The sequence below is a fragment of the Andrena cerasifolii genome, chromosome 11, assembly GCF_050908995.1.
Source record: "Andrena cerasifolii isolate SP2316 chromosome 11, iyAndCera1_principal, whole genome shotgun sequence".
NCBI lineage: Eukaryota > Metazoa > Arthropoda > Insecta > Hymenoptera > Andrenidae > Andrena > Andrena cerasifolii.
Genome location: NC_135128.1, coordinates 4451648 through 4462890, shown reverse-complemented (window position 1 = coordinate 4462890; position 11243 = coordinate 4451648). Strand labels below are relative to the sequence as shown.

The 11243-nt window shown below is 42.6% G+C and overlaps 1 protein-coding gene across 2 annotated transcripts in view; it reads right to left on the bottom strand.

Annotated features, from left to right (window-relative positions):
• Nucleotides 1–720: 720 nt before the first annotated feature.
• The window catches only part of If (integrin subunit alpha inflated), a 166077-nt gene continuing 155554 nt past the window's right edge, over nt 721–11243 (bottom strand). For both annotated transcript variants that reach the window (XM_076822718.1, XM_076822719.1), the window contains 6 exons: nt 9433–9608; nt 8374–8612; nt 6639–7254; nt 5259–6161; nt 2592–4670; nt 721–2266 (listed from right to left, as the gene is read on the bottom strand). In XM_076822718.1, the coding sequence (XP_076678833.1) occupies nt 2174–2266; nt 2592–4670; nt 5259–6161; nt 6639–7254; nt 8374–8612; nt 9433–9608 (4106 nt within the window). In that variant the 3' untranslated portion in view covers nt 721–2173. The remainder of the gene's footprint in view (nt 2267–2591; nt 4671–5258; nt 6162–6638; nt 7255–8373; nt 8613–9432; nt 9609–11243) is intronic.

The window sequence follows — 11243 nt, the reverse complement described above, 5'->3', positions numbered from 1 at the left end:
CTTCTGTCCCACCATACGCAGATTGCTTCCTGTTCTGTTGGTATTTAGCAGCTCAATCCACAAAGTATTCTACAATTTCACTGCTTCTTCCTCGGGAGCTTATCATAAACTAACCAGGATTCGTCGACATTACTGAAGACTCGCCCCTTGTGTTTACTGTCGTAGACATTTCATCACTTCTTCCTTCACTGACCCTCTCAACCGTCCCACAAGCTTTATGTTGTTACGAAGAAGTTTCAATACCACTTTCTACTATATCATCACTATACTACTACATTAGAGAACGGATCATCAGTTGATGAGCAAATAATGAAAAATAGATGGTCAAATGGCCTGTCAAATTCTTCTCCATTAATTTATGAGGGATTCATTGAAAATTGTGCGCAGTTTCCAAATAGATTTTCTATTCGAATGTTGCGCATGATTTTGTAATCTTAAATAAATAATGGAATATAAAAGAAATAATCTATCGTTTCAATAATTTGTTTATACTACATAATTTATCGTATACTGCATGCCATAAATGTTTTTTAATGCCAGACACATTTACCTTTTAATTATTGCTAATGGGTGACACGAAGTGTTGTTTCAAAGACTTCAATTTATCTTCAATGTTCATAATGTTGGAAAGGAATTGGTGTCGAGAACTCTGTTATCTTGCATGCAGATGCCTCAATATTTTAAACTCGTGAAATCCATAAGCAGTATTTTACCACCTCGTCCACAAATAAAACTTCAGCTTTAATATTAATAATATTATTTATACATACATATCTTGTTTTAATATTACATCTTAAGTCTGTATGTACAAGTCAGTTCTACCTTCCCGCTTTCTCAGGAATTCCTTTACTTCCTACATAATTATTATTGCGTTAGCTATTTTGTTGCTTTTCTTCCGAACAGGTTTAGTAACATAATTAATAATTTACAAGACTGTACACACATACACCCGAGGCGGCCCTCGGTTCATGTTAACGGCGCTCTATCATACGTTACATGTACATATATAATGTAAAAATTTAATAAATAATCAAAGGTCCCCGTTCTCGAGCCCACTTTCACTTATTAATGAGAGGAGAATAGCAAACGAATGAGATCTATCGACATTAAATCCTTAAGTCGTCGAAACATTCGAGCCAATTAGACACTTGCCTGATAAAAAAAAAAATAGAACAGCTCAATCAAAATTCCAAATATTCTATCAGCAAGAGTTGCAAAGAAAGCGTGCAGAATGTCCCGCATAAGTAACCACGAAATTTCAAAGTCTTCCATCGTATATACTCGCGAAAAACAGGAGAATTTCGAGTATCCGGATCTACTGCCTCTCTCTTCGAGATACGAAGAGACACCAGGACCAATATTTCGCGAATTCGAAAGAAGCCTCTGACATCTCATGGCTGCACTTACACACACGAGACACTTCATCATATATTTACATCGTAGAATTAAATATTTATATTAGCAAAGAATATTCGAACCATCCTGAAATTATTCGATAATTGCACCTGTCCTATTCACTCATAAAACATGCAAATCATAAGTTTCTCATCGAATGATATTAAAAATTGAAGTAAAAAATCCCGTTAGAGTTTCTTATTTTTCCTGAAAGTTGCCATCAATGAATCATTCTTTCGAAAAGAAAAGAAGATAGAAAAAATCAATCTCTTCTCTGCGAATGCGAAGACATACCTATTGGAGAACACTTATGTCCTATCCTTTAATAAAATCTGTTCAACTGTGCTCACCGTGGCTTCGACTCGCTTCTGTCCACGAACGGGTGGCTTAAGTAATTTACAAGTAAAAAAAGAAAAGAAAATGAAGACATCTCCTGACTAGAAACTTGCATGGTCGAGCTGCAGGAGCTGGAAGGAGTATTGAGTGGCAGTAGAAGGGTCGCAGAACCGCTCCAGAATCTTTACGATTCACTTTAGCAGTTTCTCGTGTGGCCTGGAGGCAAAGGCACTCGCAAAAGTTAAGTAAAATTATGCTCGTTACTCGCGACAGAACCCAATTGCAATTCCATCAACGTGATCCAGCGAGTGGGTATTCCTGCTCCTTCGAGAGATTCCCGAGGATTAAGGCACTTCGTGGTTCGTTCGTTTGATCGATGTCGTTCGACAGTTTTCGACTCGAAATAATTCTTCTAACGAAGGGATCGTTGGTGTGCTCTTTTTCAGTGATCATCCCCGTGTTGGAAGTGGCCGTTTCTGTTGAGTGGCTGCCTCTCTGGGGCGTCGGACGGTCTGTTCCTCTTGAAGAACCCGCACTGTGGATAGACATTGAATGTTGATATTATTTGGGCCCTAAGTCTGTTAATGTGCACGTGATGACATGTTTTCCCATTTCAGTAGACAGAACTTGAGAATTCATGTCTTGCGTCGTGTAAACATCCGCAGTTCAAGATGTCCAGGTGAAATTCAAGATGAAAAACAATAGTTTTTAATAGAAATTATACTTTTACATGTCAGATTAAACGAGATCTCAAGTTCTGTTAGAGGTTTATAAGGTTACAAAGTTTTCTTTTCCTCTCAAGTAAAATTTCAAGTCTATCTAATCAATTGATAATTTTTTAGTAATACACATAAACAAACCTTGTGAAGCAGGAAGATAAGCAGAAGGAGGATGATCGCTCCAGCGCAGGCTGACAGCACCACAACCCAGAGTGGGATAACATCCGGTACAGATGGTGTTACACTTGGCTCAACGTTCGTCTTGATTTCGTGACTCTTGATCACCTGCTCGGCAGGTGCACCGATGAACGGTTGCTTGGTGACGCGAGCTATCAGCTTAGTAGAAACCCTGACCTTCTCCTGGACGGCCACTTTCTTCAAGGTCCTCGCGTCTACTCTATATCTAGCTCCGATCCAGACCTCCTGATCCTTCTTCAAAGGTCCCAGGACGCATCTTAGCATCACGCATTTCCCTGTATCGCAAGGGCTAGTAAGTTTCTGGGTCCCCAGGTTGCTTCCATAATCCATGTTCTCGTCGACTTCAGAGTCAGGTGCCAGAGAATCCCCCTCGAGGTCCCTGGGACGTCTACGAAGCTTCTCGAACCTCTTGAACTCCCCCACATCAACCATGTCGCTTTCACGCTTGAATCTGGGTGCTGCGCCAGTATTCGATGCACTGGTGGTTGCATCCTCCTCGAGAGTTTCACGGTTATCCCTTCCATAGACCCTGCTGGTCACTCTTCTGTCCTCTGTCCGCCTCTCTTCGTGGGTGCTCGAGTACCTGGACTCATAGTCCTTCCCCACTTCGGCAGTGTGGCCGGGATCCTCGTTCCAGGACCTGCTGTAGCCCTTCGATTCGTAGTCACTCGAGCTCCTGCCACTCTGCTGGGTTCCACGTGGATCGCCCAGGGTGTAGGTGCGCTCCTCGCTGTAGCTGAACGACCCTTGCAGAGGGAACCTGCGACCGTCCTTCAAGACGATGAAGCCTTTTGCGCTGGAATCGACCAGCAGATCACCCTCTATCCTCAAGAATCTACTGTCTCGAGCCTCGGCATCCTCAGAGACATAGCTCTGACCCCCATAGCGATCCTGAAGGGGGAACATGGAGCCGTCCTGGAACTCTATGTACTCTTTCCTGTCAGCGGAAGTTCTGAACCGACCCATGAATTGAACGTAATGCCTGCCCTGTCGGTTGTACAGCTGGTAGCCAGTTATTGACTTCGACAAGGAGCCGAACACCCGTTCAAATTCCTGCGCAGAGCTGACGTTGCGCAGGTGGAAGCTAAAATCACCGCCCCGAACAGTCTCCTCTCTGTCACCCGTGATAAATCCACCTTCAGAGCTCTCACGGTGACCCCCCCTAACCCCAGAGGTGCTGTAACGCCTTTCTTGCTCGAGCTTGTACGCCTCCTCCTGCAGCCTCCTGCGTTCTTCCTCCTGGCGCTTTCGTATCTCCTCTTCCTGCAGCCTTCTGCGTTCTTCCTCTTGTCGTCTTCGTGCCTCATCCTCTTTCTGCCTTCTTTGCTCCTCTTCCTGTCTCCTCTGGTAAAGCAGACTCTCCTGTTCCTCCCGCTGTCGCAGCAGGGTCAGACGCTCTTCCTGCTCCCTCTGTTGCTGCAGCCGGTCCTCTTCCACCCTTCGCAATTCCTCCTCGTACTCCCCCTGACCTTCGTCCACTTCGGGGTCCACCGTATCCAACGAGGAATCTGTTTGCCCTTCAGAGACACCAGTCTCTCCCCAGCGGTTCTCAAAAGTCTCTGAGTGCTCCCCGAGACCTGGGTACCTCGAGGCCAAGGTACTACCATCGCCGTTGCGGAAACCACCGCCCAAAGTGCCACTTTCGCCGTAACCACCTGACTCTTGGTGGAAAAGGACTCCTCTGTTGCCGGCAGAGAGGTCACCGGTGTTGAGGGAGCTGGTGCCCGATGTGTTCTTTGTGTACGTGGTAACTAGGACATTTGGCTTGTCTCCGGTCGACGACAACTGTATCCTCCTGGTCTCGCTGGTGCCGACGTTCGACGAGGAAGAGGAGTGGTGGCGCGTCTTCTGCATGCTTGAACTGTCTCCACTGTTGATCTCGGTCTCTTCCTTGTGGCTGGCCTTGTTCCTCTCCATGTCGAATCCCCTTTGCACGTTGATCGTCCCGCCCGACTGCGACTCGTCCAGGATTACTCCTGAAGGGTCTGAATGTAGGGAGTACATTCTTCTCCTCTGCTCCAACTGTAACGAGTTTGAATGATGTTGTGATTGGCTGTAGATGGTTCTATTGTTGGGGAATTTGGTATAGACGAGATTGTGAAGATTCTTTGGAAGGGATAATGGTATATATTGAGGGAGAGAAGTTTCAAAGAGCAAGTGTGAAAGAATTGTGCTTGAAGGTCTCGAGATCTGTGCATTGCAATATCTGAAAGATGACTATGAAGCGTGTATGGTAGTAGATATGTGGGGATGAGTCCTCGAGGATGATTAACGCCTGAGGAAAAGAAGTTTTGGTCAGTCTTTCTGTTTACTATTGAAGTTCATAAAATTTTTTAATTGCAAATGTCGTGTTAATCTAAAATCAAAAAGGATATTAAAGAATCTATCAGATTTTAACGTGTCAAAAAAGTAGATCCCCCTTGTAACAAGGGCCTTGTTCCATCGGCGTAAAGTAGAAAATTATCAGTGCCACATCGAGATGGTACAACTATGTGTCATGTAATAACAAACGCATCCACACATTTCAGATCAAATTCCCCTTGCTCTTCCACCACCCTAATTCGACACTCTCTAAACAGAAGTTACTAAAACCATCCCACTCCACAGTACCTTCAGGCTCAGATAATTCGCATTAGCAGTCTCGCAGGCGATAGGTCCGGACGTCTCAGGCTGTTCCAGCAAGTACAGCAACTCGTTCCCAGCCAATGTCTGGGCGGGCCAAATGAGAATAGCATCCGCCTCGATGACGTCAGACGGGCCCTGGTTCCGAATCGTGTAATTGTGCGTGACAACTGGCCCGAACTCCGCTTCCGTCGTCGCGTTCACTTCGCTGGTGTAGTTATCTGGATTATAATAGAGGTCCTTCGGTTTGCTCTCGCCGTCCACTCTCAAGTCGGTCTCTATCCAAATGGGCAGCATCAGAGTGTACGTGTTGTCGTCAACCGTGAACGGATTCTCCGGGTTGGTGGTGTTCACGCCCATTTGGAACTCGTAGACGGGCTTCATCCCGTGCGACGTGACTGGTTGCAACAGCACCTTGAACTTCACCAGGCCATTCTTCGGCAGAGGATTGCCTATGTCACAGCGAAGCGTGTTGTTGTTGGACTGCTTCGGGGCTGAGCATTGGACGGGCACGCCCATGGTCTCGATCTTCTCCACCTTTATGTAATCGATGCCAGTTGGCAGATTCAGGTTGTACGTAGCCTCGAACGCGTCCTCGCCCATGTTCTGCACGAGGACATCCAGCTCCAACCGCTTCCCGGAGCCCAGCAGGTACTTGAGCACGTTGGACGTCACGTTCATCTGCAAGTCTGGTATGCAGACATTGTCGGGGCCACAGTTCTTCCGGATGGACAGAGAGTCCTTCCTGGACGTCGTCGAGCCCAGAACTGGCTTCAGGAATACCCTGGGATTCCTTGGCTGGTTGGCCTCGTGGCGCTCCTCCTCGAGGCTTATACGCATCTCCGCGTCCAGGGACGTCAGTTTGTCACGGATGTTCGGTGTCACGTACACCTGTGGCCGATGTCAGACACTTTAGCGTGATAAAGCGAGAAGCAGGATTCTATTGATGTGAAATATATAGGGAACTGTTTGGAGATTGCTCCAAATACGATTAGTTTGAGAATCTATGTTCAATGAGACAGTTTCTAGGTTTGAGCTTCGTTCATTTTTTGCAATATACTTCCGAAGAAGTGAACACACCTCAAGTATCTTATTAGAATACTTTTATTAGGGAAAATTGGACTACTAATTATTTTGATCTACTAAATTTGTACCCATTGCCTTATCTCAATGGAAAGAAGATGGAACATATACTTAATTCAATTAAATCTCTGCAAACAGATAGTAAATTCAACCTTAACACTCCCCTAATGACATCCACAGCGTCAAGATCAGAATCAAATTTCTAGCTCCGAAAGAAACGTTACAAAAATCCATTAACTCACAAAATACTCGCACTCAAATTCCAAAGAACTATCCTCCACCAACCTGAAACGTGCGACAGGACGGTAGGTGCTGATTCACGGAGAACGTGCGGTTCATCGTGTTCTTGTCCTCGCGCTCCAAGAAGAACAGCCTGGGGCTCTTCGTCTTCTTCACGTCCAGAACGTACTGGACATTGAAGACCTGCACCGGGGAGACACCCTCCCCGCTGTACTGGACGCATGCTTTCAGCGTGAGGCAGGTGACCCTGCTCCTATCGGACAGCGTGCAGTTCCTGTCGTCCAAAGAGATCAGCTTCGATTCCAGATCGAACGTCACGTACGAGTCCATCTTGATGACGGGACGGGACCTGAAGAGCATCGCCGCAGAAGAGTCGTAGGCACCGACCACCAGGTCCGGATAGTGGTTCCCATCGAGATCGAGGCCACCAGCCACGGAGAACCCGAAGGTCTGCACTGGAACCTCGAGGTTCTCCGCGTAGATCACCTGCGAGTGCTTCTCGAGGACACCCGCGGCGGAGCCGTGGTAGATGTAAACGGCACCACGACCGTGGAGGCCACCGTAAGGAGCACCCACGACGAAGTCCCCGAAACCGTCACGGTCGATGTCCCCTAGAGAGGACAGTGACAATCCAAATCGTCCGCGGTTGCTCTCCCCGTCCCTGTGCAACGATAACTGATTATCGCCAGAGTTCAACGGTCGACGTACTCAGATGCTGTTCGATTTCTTGGGGATTCTTATCGGAGTCATGATACATGGGATGCATTTTACTCATTTGTGATCGCAGAGTGGAAGTACGAAAGTTAATTGTAAAATGGAAGCACTTGACTTACAGCGGTGGTCATGAGAAAATTTGAAACTTATATTTTCACTTGCTGAACAAGTAGATTAATAGGAACAAGTGGGATACAAATTTTAAGATGTAATTCCTTATAATGAAATTAATTTTATTTCTGTTACTACGACAGTCTCAACTTTCTTTTAACCACTATACTGTAAGTTGCTGTTATAAAAGGAACGACGAAATACAAGCACATTTTTCAATCACAGGGGAATTGAACATTGCTTCCTTGTAGGGTTGTTCGTAATGGCACGTAGAATCCAGTCTGTCTAATTTTGGTAATTGGCCTTTTTAGTACTTCCACTCCAGAATTGTAGCTGTAAGTAGTATGGTTGGTTTATGAATTAAACCCTCGCATGTTATGTTAATTGGACTATTCGTGCAACATGTATGCTGTCCGAAAAAGAGTTACTATTTATTATGTAATATATATTTGCATGAATTGTAGCTATTTAGTTTTTAATGATAGTATGGTGGTAGAAATCCTTATCTGTCTCTTTTAATTTAGAGTCAGAGCTGAGATTAGATTTTTTTTAACTATGATATTTGTTACTATGCAAAAGGCTAATCCACCTTTCAAAATAGGATTAGCATATCCACCTTGCATAATATCAAATAATGTAGCCACCGATGCAGTTTCAACAATCATATTTATTTAGTGGATTAATAGCTTTAACTAGCCCTTTTTAATAATAGCAAAACATCACGTCTGCCTTTATATAGCTACAAAACTTTTTTAAAAATGAATTGAGTGACGTCAATTAAAATATCCCAATTAAAGAAGCAAGTAATTTAAAAGTCTGTGTAGTCCGTTCAGTTTTTAAATGATATGGGGCCAAATAATTATATTATTTTTACTGTGTTTATCGAGTGGCATGTGCAGGTAATTATGTAGCTAATGGGTTTAATAATGGATGTTTTTAAACAATAGTAACGTACTTAATGTCGACTTTGTGGAATTTTTTAGGTCCAGCGCCTTGATAGATCACATACACCCTTCCGGTCTCGATGGTCATTTCCGGGTTATCTGGCACTGTGTACATAGGCGCGCCAACTATGAGATCGTCTAAGCCGTCGCCATCGATATCACCGGAAGCAACAGCGTAACCGAAATAAGCTCCCATTTGTTCCCCGCTAATATTACGAGGATTTGTCATGTTCGACGTGAAAAGGATCACCTGCAATCAGTTTATCCATAAATCACTGCACCTCTTACCTTCTATTATTTTTGGGATCATCTAAAAATATTTTCAGAGAAAACGCCATGTAATTTTTACGAAGTAACATTATAAATATAGTAACTCGCGGTTGTAAGTAAAAGTCAAAAAGCAGGTTCACTTTACAATTTACGTGTGAGTTCAGTAATTTTTTTTTATAGAAATTGAACAATCTATTGCAAATGAGCCGACCTAATCAAAGAGAGTTGAAAACAAGTTGTTCTGTGATTGTCAAAATTTCTCGGGACCTAATGGGCAAATGGATTTCAAATTTTGGAAATACATTCTAAGATGTGCTATCTGTGCCAGCATCTCGGCATTTTGCGAAATAATAATTTATAATAAAATAACTGCTGTTTAAATTTGAGAATTCCATTTCCATCTTCCACTATTTTTGACACATAATAAAATAAGAACAAATTCAATTGTAGAAAGCTACGATCACAGAATAAACAATACATCGTAACATGTACTCTGAAAATTTGAAGTCGATTAGTCCAAGACTGACACAACCATAAAAGAGCATCACGTAAAATTGTAATATTTCACCCCTTAAACTAATCTCAAATATAAATTACAAGCATCTCGGATCTGCACAGTAATTATCCCTCGTAAACAACGGCGAGAAGAAGCGGAAGGATGGATTTGGTTCAAGCAGAACCCTTTCTCCGAAGAAGCAATAAATTTTCCCTCGACATGCTGCTTTCTCGTGGGAAATTAATTTTTAATCGAGCGTTTCCACTTTTCCTCGCAATTACGCGTTAATGTTTCACGAGCATACTTTGCCGAGGAGATCGGAGCCACGAGGAACGCCAACAGCTGTTCCGCTGTCACCGTTTCCAGTAAAGTCCCCAGTCGCCACCGAATATCCCATGTAGCTATCGTCCTCGATAGCTGGCCCTTCCTTGGTGAACATTATCCTCGCGCGGCTGTTCAACGGCTGTGAAAACGCTTGGCCTGTAAAGCAGCAAGTAGCCGTTGATGAAGTCGACGAACTAACACAGTGAATTTCGACACATTCTTTCCCAAACACGTCTTCGTCCCTGACTACGATCGAAATCACGAGTCTGCATTCACAAACCGCGTATAAATGTTAAGAACAAGGGTCTATGAAATACATACTAATATAAAAGGTGGCTGATTATCGAGTCGTGGCGTATAAAATGTCCGTGCTGTTAACGCCACGATAGTACGCCAAAAATGGTAGGATAACTTTGGAGGTGTTTTTAAAGAAATTTATGAACTTTATTCAAAATGTAACATAAGGTTCTTATTATATGTAATTTGTAATAAAGTATATAAATTTCGTTAAAATCACCTCCAAAGTTATCCTGCCATTTTTAGGCTATCATCGTGGTGTTACCTTTTAATCAAGAATAGATTTCCTTTGGTGAAATGTAGATTTCATTTGTTAAAAAATAACAAAATAATAGCTACACTTTGAAGCAAACTCAGGTTCGTGTGTAAGAAAATCAGTAGGTAAACAAAAGACAGGTGAAAATTAAAAAATCGAAAAAATTGAATGTCGGCCAAAAGACAACTTAGTTTTATTTAATATTCTATTATTAAAATTATGGTTCAGAAATCTGTTCATCAGAAATACAGCACACTGTCCAATCGTACACGCAATGGTACAGGTACCTACTCTCGACCACTATATTTGTTTTTAAAGGAAACTTGAAACAAAAATTGTATATATTATTCGAAGTTCAAAGATGTCTATCTTTATTCAACAATTTTAGTTGTGAAAAAGTGTTTTTGTCACTATTTAATCAATTTCCCAAAATGTGGTATTTCTTGACCTGCGCCAAGTGGTCTAACTCCTTAAGGGGGAAATGCTATTTTATGGGCTAAAAACATAGCAAAATTTAGGAATTTTTTTTTAAGAACCTAGCATTTTGATTCATCTAAAATTTGGACCATGTTTTTATGCATCCTTGAAGAAGTTGCAGTTTTTTTTATATTCATTTTTAATAACAAATATAGGAGTTATGCGTCACGCCGCGCAAAACTCGTCGTCCGCTGGTGTGCATGATATTTACCTTCCAAGTAATCTAAAACAGCAAAATGAAACAGCGTTTTACTTTGTACATACGTAGCTTCAATTTGATGAACCAGAATACCGCTAAGTTCTGTACTTCTTTTAAGAAAATGGGCGCAAAATTGGATAGCGAAAATTAAAGGTTCAGACCTTTCAGTTTGAAAACTCTCCACACTGCTCAATAATTTTTTTCATTTTTTGCTGGTTCATCAATTTCGAGCTACATATGTATAAAATAAAACGCCGTTTCATTTTGCTGTTTCATATTACCTGGTAGATAAATATCATGCACACCAACGGACGACGAATTTTGCGCGGCGTGATGGATCATCATGCACAACTTCTAAATTTATGGTTAGAAATTAATAAAAAAAAACCTACACCTTCTTCAAAGATGCCTTAAAACATGATCCAAATTTCAGCTGAATCGAAGCGCTGGATTTTTAAAAAAAAATTCCCAAATTTTGCTATGTTTTTAGCCCAAAGAATACGATTCCCCCTTAAGAATACCACGTATTTCTCTGACGCTTTGAAAAGTGGACATTCCATAC